Source organism: Lycorma delicatula, chromosome 8, assembly GCF_047948215.1.
Source record: "Lycorma delicatula isolate Av1 chromosome 8, ASM4794821v1, whole genome shotgun sequence".
NCBI lineage: Eukaryota > Metazoa > Arthropoda > Insecta > Hemiptera > Fulgoridae > Lycorma > Lycorma delicatula.
In genome coordinates, this window is record NC_134462.1 from 63,022,100 (window position 1) to 63,043,696 (window position 21,597).

Genomic DNA, 21,597 nt, shown 5'->3' on the forward strand with positions numbered 1-21,597 from the left:
AAATACTTGGATCTTACAAGGGGAAGGCACATAGGTATAAATCCGACTTCATCACCTTTTTTTTTTAACTTTTTTTTATTTTAAATATATTGATTTATTAATAATTATTAACCTCTGATTGTAAAAAAAAATGTTTACAATCAATAATAATTCAATAATAACAATAAAAAAATGAAATATGAAAAAATATCCGAAGATATTAATGAAATAAAATTTTATGTACTTTTCGTTTAAAAAAATAAATTTGAGTATGTAATTTTATAATGGCTACAACAGATTTTTTAAATAAATTGTCACCTTTCAGCACATAACTTTCTATTTTATTTCACCATTTAATTCACTCTCTGCAAGAATTGATTCATATCTCTTACAGCATTTAATTGATTATTTATTTATAATTGTTGGTATTTATTTCACACATTTTGTTTAGACTGTACAGTTTTTGAAATAAAATTAGTTGGTATGGTACTACAATTTACTTATACAATTTTAAATTTATTTAAATGCTTTTTTATTAACGAATGTAATTTTTGTTTATTGAGGTAGGACTCATGTTGATTTTGATGACACTATTTTGGAATAATTAAAACTAAAGTTTTTTATGACGGTAATACTAAAATAAAATTCCATATTATGACAAAGGTAATTCATCCGTTTCCGTAAAATTAATTGGTTTTCTTAATCATTTTTGGAGTTTTACTTAATAACCAAAATATTGTATGTTTGTGGTAAATATATTTATAATTTTATATTTAATTTACAAAAAAAAAAATGGGTAGTTTTTGTGAAATTTGAATAAAAAATATTTTAATCTAATAGATGTTATGTATGTTATAAGATTAAAAATTTTAAATTTCATCATTTTATAGGTGGGGATTTCTGCATCATTGATTTAGTGGGATCGTTTTCACGGCTAACTACACCTTCAAGCAAAGTAGCGCCAATTTTTGTTCTGTTCATTTTGTTGAAAAAATCTGATGTGTACACCACATGTCTTCCTTATACGCCTATTAAATTATATATAAACATTATTAGAAGTACATAAAACGTTATTTCACTAATAACTTCTGATTTTTTTTTTTATTATTATTTTACTATTATTTATTGTAATTTTTTTTTTACAATCACAGGTTAATTGATAATGATTAACCTAATCAATAATATAATCACCTAATGATTACATAATAATTATTAATATAATCAATATATAAATTAAAAAAAAGGTTTAAAAAAAGAAAATGAAGTTGAATTCAAACCGATTTGCCTTCCACTTGTAAGATCCAAATCTTTCATTAATTGAAATTTTATTTCGATATAACTCTGGAACCAATGAAATGAAGTACCACTTATGATATATTGTTGAAAATCTCGCATGAGGGCTTATTACTACAGTTAAGAAAAAGTAAAAAATCCAAATATTTTGGGTTTTGGGCTTTTTTGTTCAGTCAATTGCAATGAAAAGGGGGGTACATAACTAGATGTTATAACGGTTCTAAACCCAAAATTTCAACATCCAAGGGCTAATGCTTTTTGAGGTATGTGAGATACATTCGTAAGTACAGACTTCATGCCTAAACTAGTCAAAATAGATTCAGGAGTGGTCGAAATGGATATTTCCATTGAAAACTGAAAACCGAAATTTTTCGGGATCACAGTACGTCCTTTACTTCGTACAAGGATGTAAAAATATTACGGGGAATGAAAATTAAATCAAACAAAAAATATGGTATATTAATTTTCAGTGTTCAAAAACTAATACAAAAAAGTCATAAATAAAAATCAAATTTTTATCCGCGTGATTTATTTCTAAGATAGTAACTGACGAACATATTGTGACGTACGTTTAATTTAATTTATTATAAAAACAGCAACAATCAGATTCTACCGTATATATCTGCATTTTAAGGATAAACTTAATAAAAATTCTAATAACTAATAATTATAGATCTAAATTCGCCAGACCTACCAAACAACTACGTAAAAATATTAAAACAATGCTGAAATAGAGATTTCAAAATACATATTCATTTAAATCGTTCATTTAAAAATTAAATAACCTTTATTGGAGTTTTATCGTAAAATTTTAAAAGGCTTAGTTATAGTTCAAGTTTTTAAGGCTAAAGTTTTATCTTGAGTATTTTTAAAAGACTTTTAAAATCATTTTTATTGTTTTATATCTGATTCACCTTTCATTTTTTATTTTTCAACGAAGTGAAATAAAATCTAATCGTTAAAAAAAATATAAATAATTGATATGATTGCCATGTTATTTTTTTATTTAAAAATTATTTCTTTTAAAGAAGAAATAAGTAAAATTTAAATTTTGTAATTATAAAGTTAAAGTTAAACATAATAATGACTTTATTTATATATTTAAAGAGTTAACAGTGATTAAAAGCTAAAAAAAGTCTATCTGACCAAATATTTAATACATTTTTTTCTTCAAAATTTATTTAATCCATACATTTGATATAATAGTATACCAAATCTCAGAAACTTGGTTCCCCGATTATTCCGTATTTTATTTTAATTTAGTTTAGTTTATACCATAATATTGTTTGTTTTAACTGGGTAATAGACTTGGGTTTATTTTTCCGCTACAAACAAAACCAAGTTACTTTTTTTAATAAAATCTAACAGTTATCTCAAAAAATAAAATAAAGTAGACAAAAATATGTTTTTTGCGCCCCATTTCCTGTTGATTTTCATTAGAAATGTCAGTTAATATAAATTAAGTTTTAATAGGATTAAATTATGAATATCTATCGTATAATATTTGTAATTGAGAAAGGAACGGTAAAAAAATAATTAAATATTTTTTTAATCTCTTTCGGTCTGAAAAAAACAGTCTTATAAGTAACACTAAGTGTAAAAATATATATATAATGTGTCATTGAAGCACATAAACAAAGAATTTATATAAAAGTTCGTTGACGTAATATAAATTTTCACGAAGTTCAAACGTATTTACTTCCGAATCGTTCAACACTTTATACTTAAAGTGATTAGGTACTAGATCTGATTAAAGACAGTTAATAAACCATCCATATGTAATATGTACTTTCTATTGTAATATATATTTTTACCTATAGAAAATCAACATAAAAACATGAGAATTAACTATTATTTTAAATTGTTTTTTTTTAATAGTCGCTTTTTTTGTAAATTTATTTGTTTAAATGCCAATTATACGAAAGCTAAGTTATTTTTAATGTTGTTTACTCACGTCTAAATCTAGTATTTAAAATACAATGACGTAATAATCTAACATTTTTCTTTTGATTTGTATAGTACTTATATTTTTATTTTCTTTTAGACCGTAACTCGCTTTAGCATTTCTGATGAAACTTTGCTTTGTAGATTACATATATATTTCTTTGCTAAAAATATTATTATATGTAACGTTTTAATCTACTAACTCCAAAATGATGATATATTATACATGTACGTATATATATATATTGTTTGTGTGCATTTTACTATAACGATTATATTTTACTTCATCAAAAAGAATGACGAAACATGATAACATACTAAAATTTTTAAAATAAAAACCAAAAAATAGAGAGCTTTTAATATGAATGGAAATTACTTTTTGAGGAGATATTTTGGAGCTAATTATTAGAGCTCTTTCTTAGTGGAGTACAAGATTTAGTGTACTCCAGTGAAAAGGAATTGCTGCATAATTCCCTCCAAAGTAGCCTCTGGAAAAAGACGTTTACCTTTTTTAACGATTCTATTTTTTCTTAGATTTAGAAAAAATACAATTTATTTAAAAATACAATATTAATTTCTGTTAGAAAAAAAAAACAACAGTATTGAGATTTTTTAGTTCTTTTGGTTATTACATTACTTATAAATTTAATGCATAAAATATATAACACTATATAGCTTAGTAATAAGAATACTATAAGTAAATAGTAATATATAATGCCTGCTTGTTTATTTTATTTGAAAAAATTATTAAAAAACGGTAACCTTTTCGTAATTATTATTTTTTGAAAGGAATTTATTTTTCTATTTAAACAGCATGTTTAAAAATTCATGATTTTTTTTAATTTATAATCCGATGGTTAGTTTTTTCATTATTTTATTACTTTTTTCAGAATAAATAAATTAAAATACAATAATTTTAGTATACAAATTCATCAAATTGTGTTACAATAAAACAGATTTATGTAAAATTTAATATATATTCTTATCATATAAAAGCCGTTTTCAAACTAAAATTTTTCAAAATTTTAGCGTTTTACGGTTTTAATTAAGTAAATTTTTATTACTTATGATTTTAGAAATATGAAAATTATTTTTTCTCGCAAATTAATTTTCATTAATTTACGGGAAAACCGTAAATTAATTTTAAACGTAATTGTTCAAAATTATATGAATGTTTGAAGGTTTCTTTTATGTAAAAATTCGTAGCATATTGTTTACATTTTTGTTGTGTAGTTCTGAGAGTTTATAAATTAATTCTTTGTGAAATTCATAGGTGTAAATTTTATTAGTTTCAAAGACGGTTTTTCACGTATAAATAAGTTGTAATTATTTTTAAAACGTTAATTCAACTAACATAATCTAAAATATCTACATAAAATTTCAGGCTGTATATTTCTAATTTTTATAAAATTAAATCTCAGACTAAGCATTTTCCAATATTCTTGAAATGCTTTTAAATATATTTTATTGACCAAAGAGGTACGTCAAAAGCGTATTACATTTAGATAACTTATAAATGTTCATTTTTTGCTCTTATTTTATATATAGAAAATAGATTTATAAGCTTAAAATATAGTCGAACTTTTCTTACATATAGTCAACTTTTTTCTAAGTTCTACTACACATCATATTAATTCATACTCTTTTAATTTTTTTTTTTTTTTGTGGAAAATAAAACCATTTTCGACATGATAGCATTGGTGGAATAATTAACATACATATCGGTTGTACTTGAACTGTACTTCGTAGTGCTAGAAAACACCACAGAGGTACTAGTAATAAATTAAACATTAGTTTTTTAAATCAATCAAAACTGATTTTTCTGTAAAATTATTTATTTTATTTACGATTACTTGTATTAACATATGTAAATTTGAGTCTCTTTCGTTAAGATGCGGATAAAGCATTTACAATTCTAATACCAAAATGAATTACACGACTTTATGATATTTTTTCTACATAACTTGTTTAATATTAATTAATTTAGATGTAAATAAATAAAAATCTTTAAATCAATAAATTTGTTGATTTAATGAATTGTTCATTTAATTAAATAAAAAAAACAAAAGAATAAATAAATAACATAAAAAAATTATAGGGAGTGATTTATTTATTTTCAAATTTAGGTATACGTTATAGAATTAGCTTTACACATTAGATTTCGTTTGTCTTGGGTTACTCTTTATTTATTAATAAGTAAGAGAAAATAAAATAAAGATTAGGCTTGTTTTTTTGTTTTGTTTTTGTCTTGTTATGAAAGAGTGGGAATCAATAACTATGGTCATTAACCCGATGTAAATGGGTAGCGTATGAAAATGTGCTATGCGTGACCGGGATTCGAACTCGAGATCTTGGCACGAAATGACGAGACATTGTCTGCTCAGCCACGGAGATCGGCTAATTTTTTCCTCTTTAATTACGCATTTGTTTACAAATTGTTTTACTATATATAATGATTATTTTTATATTTCAGCAAATTTTCGGATTGTTTTTTTATATTTCTTCTATGGGTTATTATTGGTTTCTATAGAATATAAAAGAAAAAATATTTTAATAATGGGGGTAACAATATTCTTCTTCTTTTTCTTCTTCGGTAAACTTCCTTAAAAATTTTCCATTTGGAATTTTGGAGGTCATTAAAATATTGAAGTTTTCCTTTTTTTATTTTTAAAATGCATTTTCTTTAATTGAAAAATAAACTCCTATTGAGGAAATTTTTTTTACCGTTAAATTTATCAAACAAATTGGTAAAGTGTACTGTTGTATAAAGCTAATTGATAGAATTTTCATTTTATTAATACTGAAATTCAATTTTATATATAGTAAAGATAACATATACTATTTCCTGAATTTCTTGTATTCAAATAATAAATAATTTAAATTTAATTTTACTACAATTGCAAATTACTAAAATTGCTACGTGTTATTAACTTAGTTATCTGCAATTTTAAGAAAAATTTATTCTTTTAGGCCAATTTTGATAATTTTCTCTTTGAAATTGAATGATGTAGTAAGATCTCAATATTATATTATAAAGTATCTCTTTTTTGAGTATTCAAATTTTAAAATTTTACAAATATATTAATCATAAAAAAATACGATTTTTGCATTTAATTTATTTATTTATAAAAATTGAATTATTACTTTTATCCCGCATTTGTTGAATACGTATTTCCATAGAAACATTATAGATATTTTATATAGTTTATTTAAAATTATTTATCGTTTAATTAGCCGGGGTAGAAGTGTTTTTCATAACAGTATTTATATATATACATATATACTGTGAAATTATTATTGTTTCACCGACAATTAAAAAGACTTTTATATTGTTTTGCGATTAACGGTGTTTTAAAATTATTTTTATGGTATATAAAACATTTATTATTATTATAAAAATTGTAATTTTGGGCTCATATATATTATCTTTATAAAAACAAACTTGGTATTAAGAAATACAATACAAATTATATACAATAATACAATACAAATTTGGTATTAAGAAATACAAATACAATTCATTTAACAAAATGAAAGTATATAAAATTTTCATAAATTATAATAAAAATGATTAACTATGCAATTTTATTTTACGTTCCTTTTTGTTGAAACATCAGTAAAAATATGTTTTTATAGGTATAATAACAGACTTTACATCGTTATTTTTATAAACCTGTAAACCTGCTGAAATGTATAATTAAATTTAAACCGGTAAAAAGGTAAAGGTCTGTATTAATATTTTTTAATAAAATAATATATATATATATATATGTTGGAAGAAATGTACCCTATTTAAAATGTAAGTCATATCAAAAAGAAATTTAAAACAATATTATTATCTGTTCTTTTTCATTCTGAAATTTAAATTTATAAATAATGTTCTTTAATTATTAATCTGTAAATTATATGAGGATTTAATTTTTTTATTATTAACACATATAATTTGGTAAACATCAGATGAATAAATAAATATTATTAACGGCTTTTAATATCTGAAAGATAAGTGTAATTCTTATACTCTTGTTTTTATTGTAATATATATCTATCTGTGTAGTTTTTGTGAGCATCTAATCCTAATTTATAAGCTCTTACACTATAATTTAGAATATTTATTTAAAAATATTGGTAAAAATATACAAGCATTCAAAATTTTGTTTTTAGATACAATTTTATTTATGAGTATTGCATTATGCTTAGGAGTTTCATAAAATTATCAAAATAAAATTAAACATTTTTTTTTTATGAGCTTAACTGATGTCATAAATTTTCAAAACAAAATAATTACGCATGAAATAGACATGGAAATATAGAAAAAAATATTTCTATAAATTTCCAAAGGAAATCGCTTCATTTGAATAAAAATTTAAATAGGTTTTAAAAAAGTAATTTAAACTTTAAAAAGTAGAAAATAGATATTAAAAAAAAATTGTCATAGTTTTTAGCTTAAATTACTGTATTAAGAAAACAAATTGGTTAAATGAATACGTTTTTATCTTAATAAAATGACATCTAAAAATTATTAAAACTGAGTTTTAATAACTCAGTTTAAGGTTTTTAAACTTTATAAAATTAAAAAAAAATATATTTTAGTCACATATAATAAGACCAAGTTAATCAATCAAAATTTAATTAGCTGTTCAACTTTTACATTATTTTTAAATAATATAAAATTGTTTTACATTACAAATTATGCCCAGTCGTTGGCTCACTATTAACCAGTAATATGATGCATTTATGTTTGAATATAACTCTTGGTTATTAAGTTTATTATTAACTAGTAATTTGTTTTTATATATACATATATTTGTATGATAATTAATTAATTGTTTTAATTAGAAATAACAAATTTCAAAATAAGAAAAAATTTTTTTAAAGTTTATGTAGAGACTTTTTTGTCATATGTTTACAAAAATAAAATATAATCATATAAACAAACGATTGTTTGTTTTGTTATAAAGGACAAAGGTATTTTGATTTTAGGTTACATTTTTAATAAATTGTTAATTTAGACCGTAGAATAACTTATAGTATTTACAAATTATTTCAGGGTTAAATAGTGCAGTAGAATCGTAGACCTCCAAAATAATTATTTAAAAAATTTAAAACTCTTAGAAATATAATTTTATCATATTTATTAATTGCATAAAAAATATTTGGTACATTTTAACCTGTTTTAAAATAGTATTAAAATCTTATATATATAAAAAAGAAGATATTTGAATAGTATTTATTATTAAGTGCTCAATTGGTTATTTAGGGGCATTAACTAAATTTTATGCTAGTATATGTTATTTGTGCTTTTATAAATCGTAAAAAAAAATGATTTTTTTGTGAAATGATTTAATGAACAGAAGGAGATAGGCGTTTAGATATTAATAATTATTATTCATCTTACGGAAAATAATATGCCGATATTTTGCATATTATTTTCGATAATATGCCGATACACGTATTACGTTGAAGAAATATCGTGCGTTTTATGTTTGCGAGTGATTTATTACTACAATATTGACATACATCGTATTACTTTTAAAACATTGAAATAAATACACAAAAAAATAAGGTACATACCGAAGGATTTGGCATGCATCGTCTCATCGGATCTGGAGCCCGATATGTCGGTGAATATCTGCCAGGGAAGCATGGACCCGGGGCTGAGATCGGCAACGGTGATTTGACTTTTTCCGAGCTGTATGATATCATCTTCTCCGAGGTATACATCATAAGATCCATAACTAGGCCATCCTGCAGCCAGAGCCAGCGAACACTCAAACAGAACAAACCGAAAAGCCGTTCTAGGGGGTGGTTCAACCCTCGTAGCGCATGCGTGACATCGGTCGGCCCTCCCCCGCACGCCATTCCAAACTACCCCCACCCCTTATTTCCAAACTACCGCCACCCACACGATGAAAATTTAATTGAACATTTGATTTACTCTTTATATGGGCTATTGTTGTCCTTCCTTTAATTGATATTTATTTCCTGACAAATTATTTGCAACGGTACAACAGAGTAAATTTCCTTACAGTTGTTAGAATTGTATATGGATGCGCTAGACCGATCTTTTTGTGTCGCTTGCCTTATCATAGATATCATGTTACAACTACCCTTTTCTGCCAATCTGCGCACACAATTCATCACTTTATTTCACATCATATCAGTATAAATCTTCAACCTACCCCGTTCTATAACATATCTGGTGATAGGTTACATATTTTTATCGTAATCTTTTAAGTTATTTACTTCAAATATTGCAGCCTGATTTTTTTTGTCTTGCTTCGATTTCTTCTTTTAATTAAAATGTTTAAAATAATATTTATTAAAGAAAAAAAATAATAAAAGCATTCTATTCCTCGCAGAAGGATAAAAAACCAGACTCAAAATAGAAAATAAATAAAAGAAATAGAGGCAATGTTCATCCAAAGAATCTTTTCATTATTTTTTAATCCGGTATCTTGTTAGGAAATAGTTTATTTTTGGATGATAAAATGTATTTCCTTTGTAACAAACTCAGACCACACTGTTTTGTTATGAACTGCATTAATCAGTCTATAAGCTAATCATGATTATCTAAATATTCGATACGCCTACATATACTCAAGTCGAAAATATCATAAATTATATAATATTCAATTTCAACTATTTGATGCTGGGAAATATGATTCACGCCGACTGACTTTTTATAAGTTATATCATTTCTTAGTGTTAAAATTTATCAAAAAGATAAATAAATTAATATTTATTTATATAAATATCGTAACAGCGTCGTAATTAGGCCTATAAAGAAAGAACCACTTATTACGTTTTCATTTAATTATTACATTATTGAGCTTTTAACTCTTTTAATAAATTTATCGAGTTTATATATAATACTAAATAGATAGTAAAACTGAATTTTTTCGCATATTCTTTCAGCGTATACTATTGTTGCAAGGATTTTCCACAGCTTTCTTCTATTATTCCTGGATAAATGTAAGAGTAGTTTTTTTTTTAATATATAAACAATTATTTAATTTGTTCATTTATATTATAATCTGAATAAATTGTTTAGTTATTTATTTATCAACGAGGAGCGCTTATAATAACGATAATACATTTTAATAAAACGTTTATATATATATATTTAAAACCTTAAGAAATTTTCGGTGTTACAATTCACAGTAGAACGTTTTTAAGCTTCAACTTTAAACAAATTTTATTTCAGATTTCTAATTTTTTTTATCTTGAATGATTCGATGGCAAAAATTTATTTCCCGTCAAAAAGGAATGTCTGAAAACAAGAAAAATTTCATCATTTTACAAGTTCATTTTCCGTTTTTTACAAGTAAAAACGGAAAAAATAAGTACAGATAGAGATATTGAAGAAAAATGATAATTGAATTATTAAAATCATAGGCTTCAGTTTCAGTTTTATATGTAAAGAAAATACAACGAAAACAAACCCAGTGTATGCAATTTATATATAACTAGCGTTTCCTCGTCACGGTTTCGCCCGCGCTATATACGTAGTTACCATTTAGCCGGTCATGGCTCGCCCTTCCAGTCTAGCCAAAAGGCTCTGCCCCTTGAATCCTGATGGGTTCATTAGAATCATACTTGTTTGTATAATAATGTAACCATTTTAAAATCGTGTTGTATTTAAATCGTGTTGGCAGGTGCAGCCAATCGCGTCGCACATACAGTAACAGTGGTTATGTTGGTTGAGCCACATAACGTGGCTCAACCGTGTAATCCTTAAAAAATCGAATTTGAAAAAACCCGAAAACGGGTTTCAGATATTCAGGTAGTTGCAAGCTCCAGTCTAGATCTCATTTAATACAGTCGGAAATAGGAAAATTTGCAATTATTTTTCCTCACCCTTTTTAAGGTTGAATTTCGAAAAATCTAGAACGGTTTTTAGATGTTTACATGAAAATTACACATACCAAATAGATGCAAAAAAGTAGTATTCCGTAGGTAAAAATGATGTAACTTGCCTACTTTTAGAACACTATTTCTAATAATTCTGTGATACCTTCAGAAATGATCTTCAGGTCATTTTGGGGAATCATACAGATAATAAAACATAATTTTGTTTGTTACTCAAATATTCACTACTTAAGAAATAATGCGATAAAAAAATTAAATGCTCCCATCTTATGAATTTTGATTGAAAAATTTCGTTTAATTTTCATGAAATAAACTAGAGAAAGAATAAATATATTGTCAATTAAACCTCAGATCCCTTGACAAATAAATTTTTAAAAAAACTATTGTAAAATGCGATCAGTGATTTTTCAAGATTGCTAAGGAACAATATTCTTGGTTTTCCTTATCGTTTCAATTAGGTGACTTTATGGTCTGGCTGTACAGAGTGCTCTTCTATTTAATTTCTTTAATTGTTTAATTATTTTGCTGTACAGTTTGTAAAGTTGCTGTCGTTACAATAAAATTAAAAAAAGAAATTCTGTTTATAAATTTTATTTGCAAGAACTATTTAGCTATTTCTTATAAAATTTAATTTAATAAAACTTAAAATATTATTGAAAATTCACATCTAAGATACTAAAAAGTTTTCATTTGTTCTATGCACACCCAATTCGGTAAATACAATGGTAAAAGAAATCACTCAGGCTGTCCAATCAGTTCGTGAATTTTACGCTAATATTCGTATTATCAAATATCGATAATACAATCGAATTCAGGGATATTCTGATTTACACATGAAGAAGTTGCACGTTTGATAATATAAAAAAAATTAATTAAAATAATTGACCGATGACGAAATATTTTTCTAAACGAAAAATTTAAGAAACAACGGGCTAGAGGACCCCATGTACCTATTTATTTAAATGATAATACTATTTCATAATTATAATACAATGTATGAAGAATTGTTAATATTTTTTATTACTATGTTTTTTTAATTTGTTTTCTTTATTTCACCAGAATAATCACCAAACTTACCTTTAAGTCCAATTTTTGTGTGCTTAAATGTTTTGTTGAATAGTTTTTTAATTTTTTAAAAATATTTCTCATTTACGTTCTTAAAAGTAAAAAATAAGGACGTATTTTTAAAAATGTGTAGAAATACACATGTTTTGTATGTTGAACTTAAGTAAAAATTACGCTAATAAAGAAGCTCATTCGGAAATTTGTTTGTATAAATTGGTTTCATTATGAGAAATAAAATGAAAATTAATCATCTGCTTTTTATCATGTATTATTTTTAATAAATTAAATGTAGAATATGAAATATCGCCTGGAATATTTTTCATACAAACCTTATTTCCATATTCAATAAAACATTACTATTGACATTTTTTCCCGTTCGTTTCTTATTAACAAAATAATCAAACTATAAAATTACCTTTCTTTTAATGAAATTCCCATTATAACAATTATTACATTTTTTTAAGATTATACATCAAAATTAAACCATTTTGTTTTGTTTGAATGTTACAAATGATTTTTTACAAAAAAAAAAAAAAAAAAACACTTCTTTCTTTTAATCATTATCATTAACCAACATTGATAAATAAATTATTTATTTCCTATGTTACTGTTTTGTTTTTCGTTTCCTTTATCTAGCGATATTATTTGATTTTTTGTTAACAGTTGTACGAACTTCTGTACATTTTATAAAGTAAATCTATGCAAGTGCATTTATGCAAATTAACTATTGTTTTATGTATGTGTATATTTTATTGAGGGGATTCACTGGAAACCCTTCATAAAGTGTAAATAAACGAATTATGATAAAAAAAAGTTATTCTCTTTTTGATAAATTTCTAGATTTTTTAAAGTTCCTTGGATCATCGCTATTTTACAATCGATAATACAGAAATCAATATTCTCTCTTATTATTAGGATAGTTTTTTTATATTGTAATTCATTTTTTGTTATATTTAGCTTAGGATGAACCATAAATGAACTGTTGAGAACTTCTCATCCTGTTTTACTTGAAATAATCAGTCCAGTTAGTATATGTGACGGATGTGTAAACGTTATAAATAACTTTACAGATTTTTATTTATATCGAAAGATCATTTTTTGAAGTAATATCACCCTGGATATAATCGGTTAATATTTAAACCAATGATATCATGAAACCTTTAATTTCGTTATAAAAACGATTTTCCTATATTATTTCTTTCAGTAATTCTAATATGAATTTGATAATGACTTATAATAATATCTTAGGTAAAGAAAGGATGTTAGTTCTGTTTCTTAAATAATCAGGAACACACCCAGTTCGTTTTTCTTCGGTTTTTATTTTCACCTTATCGATTAATGATATTCGATGTAATCGTTAGTTCGCTAACGCATACAGTTTGTCAAGAATATAATCAGTAGATATCGTTTGTTTTCAGATAACAAAATAAAACACATTATATTAATTAAGATATGAAAAGTTTCATCATTTAAATTTTTACAAGTGTTTGATAGTGCAAATAATCGAACATATAGGCATGTTTGGTATAATGAATAATGTAAGGTACGCAGAATATGAGAATTCCTTGGTAGATACTATGTTTACATACAATTTCCCTTATTTTTTTATTATTCATCTTTACTGGTATAAATTTCGGAAGAATATAATTGATTGCTTTTTTTAAAAATTTTTAATTAATTTGGTTTCGTAAATAGGACCAGAAGTTTCTTATAAATTTGTTCTAATTTTTAGTTTTTTTTATCCTCCCGTTTTATAGATTTTCGTCTATCTTATCGAATAAACAGAATAGTTGGTGATGTGAATAAAACCTAGCAGATGCTAACTCTTACCTTTTTCTAAGAAAGTGGTAAGTTTAGAGTGATTAAAAACTCAGATGTAACTACGCTTTGTAATTTCTAGATTTTTCCGGGTTTCTAGCTGAAGCTTAAAAGTTTTTATGAATAAAGAGAAACTTCTAATTTTTATTGTTAGCAGTTTCTAAGGGATTGTTAAGTCAGGTCAGGGGGATGCTATCTTTCAAGCTAGTCGTTAGTTTTTTCGAGCCATGGTGAAGTTTATGTATGTGCGGAAACAAAAATGGGGGGACACTATTCTTTACAATTGTAAATAATTAAGATTCGAGTCTGATAGTGTGGATTACTTAGCCTCTGAATTCTCAAATGAGACACATACACGGGGAGGAGCTGTTTCTCGAAGAAAGGAAATGGAAATATTTCTACGTTTTGTTGCCAAACCAGAATTTCAATCAGGAATTGCCAAAAAATGTTTGTTTACACAGATGGATCGAATAATCGACAAATCTCCTAAATAGATCCACTTTTCAGCAACATCAGCAGAAGTAAATGAAACGAAAGTTCTCTGGCAAAGAAATTTTCCGAATGTAATAGGTGCTCGGACTGCACACGCGTAAAAATAAAAAACCCAAATTACATGGGGATGAGTATATAAATCGAAAAGAATATGTTAGTATTAACGTCCAGGATACTTGTGACGCCCTTGAAAGATTAGAGTGTAGGTGCAGAATGGCCAGGGAATGTTCATGATGCAGGAATATGGTGAAGCCCTGTTAGGGGAATTATGTCATTTTAATGGTGAAGCATTTCTACTTGGTGACTCCGGCCACAATAATATCTCCGTGGTTAATAAAATAATTCAAACCACCTGCTAAAGCAGCAGAGAAAAATTTCAATTTGCACCATTCCAAAGAAAGAGTCATCATTGAAAAATGTTTCGGGCAGTTGAAAAAAAGTTTTCCCATTTTGGGAAATTTTGTCCGCGTATCTTTGGAAAAAGTGCTCAAGGTGTTGCTTTTGACAATTATGTCTTTGTATGACAACATTATGTCTTTCTATGTATGACAACATGACAATTATGTCTTTCATGAGAAGAAAATTGAAGAAGAGCAATGTGAAAATGTAGCTACAACTCTTAAGGGGCGCAGAAACCCCAAGAAATGATGTTTTTAATGAATGACTGAGTAGTGTCATTTTAACACTACTCTTCATATTGCTCAGCAATTTATTTAGTTGTACAGTTATCACTTCCTTACCAACAGCTGACAACTCCTCGCTTATAGTTTTCCAAGCTTCTTTTTGGTTTTAACTGACGTCGAAGTCTTGGATTTTTCAATTATTGTTGGTGTTCTCGTAAAAGTTTAATAATTAGTGACCTGTGTAAATACCTTTCACTGCCATCATTTTTATCACTAAATTATATTTCTTCAACTAAGATCAAATAACAAATAAAATAGCCAAAGCAAGCGTTGTACAGTCCGGATGAGTATGAGGCGATATTAATGAGCCGGTCGTCAAATCGCCGTGTACAAATAACAGAAATAGGAGTGAGGACAGACAACTTACGACATGAAAGCCAAAAACTTAGCTCTAGCTAAGCTTCTAACCCAAGAAATTTCCTAAGTTTTCCCGAATACTTCTAAACTAACTTAGTTCTATCTAGCTAAAACCAGCATTTTTCTTTCAACTGAATTTGAGAAAAATATGGATGGTTAGTTAGAGCCATCTAGGTTTTGTTCACTTAACCAAATATTTATGAAAACAAAAATTAGTAGCTAATACGATATTTTACAATTTTGGAATGGTTTTACACCATCTTCATTTAAGTAAAACTTATTACCGTATTCATAATGCTGAAGGCACCGTGGTACCCTCGGAGTGAGAAAATTCAGGACTACTTTGGATTGCCTTGTCACGAGATCAAAAGGTTTGATTTAAGCTACAGATAGCGGTTAGACAATCATACGAACTGAACAGTTAGTCTCCTAGACAACAGTGAACATTTCCGGCGACTGAAACGCCAACACGTGCTGGACGTTGGATATTAGAGTGATAATTGAGCTGGTTGGGTATCACATATGTGATAAACATCTTTACTAATTTCTTTCTACTATTTTGTTTATATTTATATATTTTTTAATAATGTCATGGATTCTTTATCGGTTTGTTTATTCACTAGATTATTGTGATCTCTTGAATCTTTGTGTTCCCAATTAATGCAGGTGTGCTTTTTTTTGTATATGTAGTTTATACATATGTTTATTTATGTATGTACGATTTATTGCGAGTTCAATTGAAAGTCCTCTTCACGTGTTTTTTTATAATGCAATTTACATGTGGTTCCTTAATCGGAACAGATTGTAAATACATAATTTGTGAGACAAATAAGTATAATAAAATAAATAATGTTTTTAAGCGACCTCACAATATATGTAACATCAAGTCAAACATACTAATCCATAAAAACAATAATCATCCCAAGCCAGGTATATTAAAAAAACGTATAAGTGAATTTTTTTTCCGATTCCTTTTAGAGGTAAATACAGTGTTGTATATAACCTTGTTAGTTTATCCTTTAACATTTTGAATACAAACTGATAAAAGTTTTTGAATAAAAACTAACCCCCGATTCCTTTCAAACATTTTACGAACACTATCGGTTAAAAGGTGTCATCGTGTAAAAATGCTATATTCTCAATTTTACTGACATTTCTCCCTTACATTAAATTAAGTTATATAACCCACACAACTCACTTTGTGCAGTAATTACTCGTAAAAAGTATTTCCAAAAAAAAGAAAAAATGTATTTTCATATGCTGTTTTAATTTATAATATCAATACACAAACAATATTTATAATATTGTTTACATATTTTATGTAGTTTTATAATATCAATTTACATAGCACGTCTTCATCAATTAAAGCAACGCTTACACAATCCATTATCTTAAATATAACATAATTTGCCGCGTAATATCGCCTGTCACGCTACCGTATTGGTTCTGAAACCATAAGTAATTTGGAAACCACAAAACGGAATCGTGGGTATATAAATATCTTCATTCAATACCTACCATTCAATAGAACTGGCTATAGTTTAATATTATTATTATTATTATTATTGACAAAAATCACTACGATTAGTGAGTGAATTTCGCATCTAAGGTGTCATTGCATGTATTAAAGTATCATTACATATCTAACAACTGATAGGGGGTAGTCCCCTACCATTGTTTAATCCTTTCATTGATTAATAATTAAAATTGTATAAATTCATTTTATGTATAAAACTGGAACTACAAGGTTCTTTGAAGTAGGTCCTGTGTAATATATGTAAACTTTAACTTTTCTACGGAATAATGTTTACAAATAAAAACTGTAATTAGAATAAAACTTAAGAATCTTATATTTGAAGTTTTTTATCTGTAAATCTGTAGATACATATTAAAATTTTATTGTATTTTTACCAGTGGTGGCTCGCATATAGACACTGTGGAACTGCAGCATCCCCTATTTCCACTTGATAGTCCTTTTTTCTTTGTTTCTTTATACTTGTACAATTACGACTATAATCCTTAAGTTTAATGACAGTAGTCATCCCCCATTTTATGAAAAGATACAGAAATCTTTCTTTATATAGAACTATGCGCTTCACAGTTCCAGCGGCGTGGTTTTTGGCTGTTGTGAGCATGCACCCATAGGAAGTTGTACACGAGGCTGCGAGGGAGAGAGAGAGAGACAGCACTGTCGTTCCCGCAGTGTCAACCCTGGCGTGCTGGTGGAAGGTAGTCATTTTTTTAATCCGTGTGTGTATGGAACTTTCCTTGTTCGTTCCGATTTCAAGTTTAGTATGTGGAAGGAATATGAAAGTGGTTTAGTTGTTTTTTTCAGAAGATGGCGGAAAGTAAGGGCTCTTTGATTACCAAATCTGTCCAAAAACACGTTGGAAGGGCGAAAGAGAAGGTAATTAGTAGAAACTAATTATGTATTTGTTTCTGTGTACATAGAAATTTAAATTAAGCATCATTGGACTATATTGTTTTTAAGCGGACAAGTTATTATTTAATAACATTCAAAAATATTCTGTACTAGCATTTTATTATGTATGTGTACCATATTCCTGAATGTGATAAAGTGTAGAATTAGATTACTATCCTGCTTCCACCTATTCTATTTGATTCATTTTTTTCGGTTCTTTTATTTTGCAGAAAACTTTAACCAAGGCCTTGAAAAGTCCCAGAAAAACGTTTTCTGGAACAGCATCTTCACTAATTTTAGCTACAACCCGCCACTGAACATTAAAATACTAAACTTTTTATAAGTGAATCTAACACTTTTCCCATATGCAATAAACTATTTCTTTTATTACTTAATAAAAACATAAAAAAACTAAAATTTGAAAAAGAAATTTTCACGTTTCTGTGGTGATGAAATTAAAAATTGTTAATCAAGTTTCTATGGATATAAATTAAGAAATGACAAAGTTCCTTCTATGCGTCCGTCATGGTACGTATGTTTTTTTTTTATTGCATTAGTGCTTGTTTGTATTTAATTTAATAATATTTCTTTAAATTAAATATTTTTTTAAATCTACTAGAAAAAATACAACAAAATAATTTTGAAAAAATAACGAAAAGTACAATCCAACATTGTAATTGAAGTTTAATTTATTTTCTTCGAATCGATTGAACTTGTCTCTTAATAAGGCATTTAAGAGTAGGAAAATCTATTAATGCTTATACTAGAAAATATATTTTCTTATGAGTATAAACATTACAACTTTCTCATGGTCGAACCGTCTTTGGGGAAATTAAACTTAAAACAGTATATATTTTTATGAAGTAATTTACATAGCATTTTAAATAACATAAATTTATATAAACATTCATGGTGTTTTATAAGGATAAAAAACATCAATTTCCTTAATTACCCGTTTTATACTTTACTTTTTTACTATTTATTAAAATATTGATTTTAACAATAAGTAATCCTTATATTACGGGGAATGTCATAGGCTCTATATATATATATATATATATATATATATATATATATATATATATATATATATAAATTTTAATAAATTTAAAAAAATTGAAAAAAAGATATACTACATTGCCATATACAATGTTTGTCAGCAATGTTCTTTTTTTGGCGGTCGTGTTTTTTTTAATTTTTAATATTTATCTCTTGTCTTTAACAAGATTTAAATTATCTAATATTTTAAATTTAAAAAAATATTCAGACCAATGATATAAATTTAACAAAAAAATTAAAGCCGTTAAACAATTTTTTGTTGACCAGATAATTTTTCTGTAAATTGCCATTCATATCAAAATAAAAACATTTAATAAAAATAACTATAATAGTAATAAAACCAATGTTTTCAGCGGTAATACATCCTAAAGTCAACGGGACTTCCATATCAGGATTACTGAATGTATAAAATAGGTAAAATGTACGTTTATACATTACAGCATTCCGACGAACTAACGTAGTCCTGTACAACAGAGTATAGGTAAAACTGTTGTGGACATTATAAACATCGGCTTAGCGGGTATACTGTTTGCATTATTAACGTCCTGTGTCAGGCGGATGCCGAGCGGTCACAACGCGCTAAACTGTTCCGTATCCGTATATCCTTCCTTGCCACACTTCTACGAATAAAAATGAAAACTCTATTCATTATTATCATCTATTTAGTATGGTATGTATTTATTCTTATATACAGGTTTTATTACTAGCAATAGAAAATAATGAAGCGGATATTTATTACAGTTAACCGAGTAAAATATGATTTTAAAAATTAAAAGGATTTTACTTTTAGATTAATTCCGATGTAAAGTAAGTAATCGATGTGTTTATAGTTGATATTAATTAATTAAGTTTAATGCATTAAACTTAATTTTAATTCTAAGCGCATTTTGTTTTCAATATATTAAATTTTTTTCCGTTTAACTTTATACTTGGTCCGGATGGAACTTGGTCAAATTACTTTTATATATGAGATATTAATGCCATTAAATTTTAAGGTGAAAAGGTCAAGGGAATAAGGCGATAGAACAATATCTCCCTCAGTTACTCGAGATTTCGCATAATTAAGGCTATATTTTTCTTGAGATCATTTGTTTTTTGCAAAATCACACCTCTATCTTAAAAATGCTGTGTTGTGACGGTCTGGCTGGATCTCGAGCCCTGTGCGTTAAGCCTCGCAGCTGCACCGGTCTGCCGACCAAGTGAAATTCGTTCTATGTAAGATGTGAAATTATCATTACTTAAATTAAAGAAATGTAAATTAATATTAATCGATGACTGTCTTTATAATGTTCCTTCCCCAGGTCCCTCTGGTTACATCTTCCATCTTTAGTAGTACGTGGTTTTAGTCGCCGATGTCGTCCAATAGATTTACTGCCGGTTAATTTACATGTTTATCTAACCTTTCTTTTTGTACCGAGAGCCAATGTTTTGATTTTATTCTTAAAAAGAAGGTAATCCTAGATAGTCGTGAATTTCTCTACCCCTAACAAACCACGGCGCCTCTGTTGATCCTCATAAATTTATTTTTCAACTTTTAAATTATCTCAATATTGCAATTTCTCGTCGTACCACTTAGCTACCTATAATCCCCATTATGTCCCGATAGGTTTAAGGAAAACTCTGTAGATAAGCAGTTTATTTAAAATAAAATATATTTTTTGCTAGAAAATTTTGTCCTATCGCCGCGAAAATTTTACATGGTTTGTGTTTCATTACACATGATTTTGTTAAATAATTTTGTCAACTGTAACTAAACAACGCTCATTAATTTACTGTACAAAAAATTATTCACTTCGATAATGACTAAATCAGAGTAACATGTTTTCTACTAAATATTCTTTTAATTAAATAATTCCTCGTTTTATCTCGTAGCAACGGTGCAAATTATAATAATTTTATTTTATTTATTATAAAAATAAAACAATGAAAATTTTTTCCATATTAGCTACATAAATATATTTTTTATTTCGTTAGAGGACAGTAATTTGTTTACTACTTGAGAACTAATCAAAAGTCTTGTAAAAATTGATCCAGTTAATTTCTGGAGTTTACGGTATACAACTATCATCAAAACTACATAAAATTGCATAAATTAATGCTTATTTTTCTTAATTTATAATTCTTTCGCAAAATGTATGATACTAGAAATTATTACAGGCAGTTAGTTACTAATTGTGTTTTTGGTATTGTATGCACTAAGAAATTTTACTAGAATTGGTTATTCATTGAGAACTTAAGAACTTAAGTTATACTTCTTAAGAGAGTATATTTAATCAAAATATTTACCCCTTTGTTATTATAACTTGAAAAAAAAACCTTAAAAATATGGATATAAAAAAAATAATCATTTTTTATCAAAATGTTAGGTGAATTTCCCTCGTAAGGGTTCGGACAATCTGAAAGGGGTTTAATTGTAAGGGGTTCGAAGGGCTGTACAGCAGTACTACTTGTGTACCGGTTAACAAACGGCCACCTAATAGAAGTACGGGGACGTTCGCCTAATCACGCAGACAAATAGCTTCCGGCTTGAGTGTAGGTCACGTGTCATGTGCTGACACGTGTGTTTGGCTATAACACGTGCATGCAGCGTCATGTAACAATACGATATGCCGACCA

At 26.6% G+C, this 21,597-nt stretch overlaps 1 protein-coding gene and 1 long non-coding RNA gene across 2 annotated transcripts in view; one reads left to right on the forward strand and one right to left on the reverse strand.

The window, feature by feature from the left end:
• Positions 1 to 8,949, reverse strand: part of LOC142328915 (inhibitory POU protein-like) — a 184,738-nt gene extending 175,789 nt beyond the window's left edge. The window contains exon 1 of the mRNA XM_075373081.1: positions 8,788 to 8,949. Within this exon, the coding sequence (XP_075229196.1) occupies positions 8,788 to 8,949 (162 nt within the window). The remainder of the gene's footprint in view (positions 1 to 8,787) is intronic.
• Positions 1 to 21,597, forward strand: part of LOC142328916 (uncharacterized) — a 219,848-nt gene that overhangs the window by 78,842 nt on the left and 119,409 nt on the right. The gene's annotated exons all lie outside the window — the stretch shown is intronic.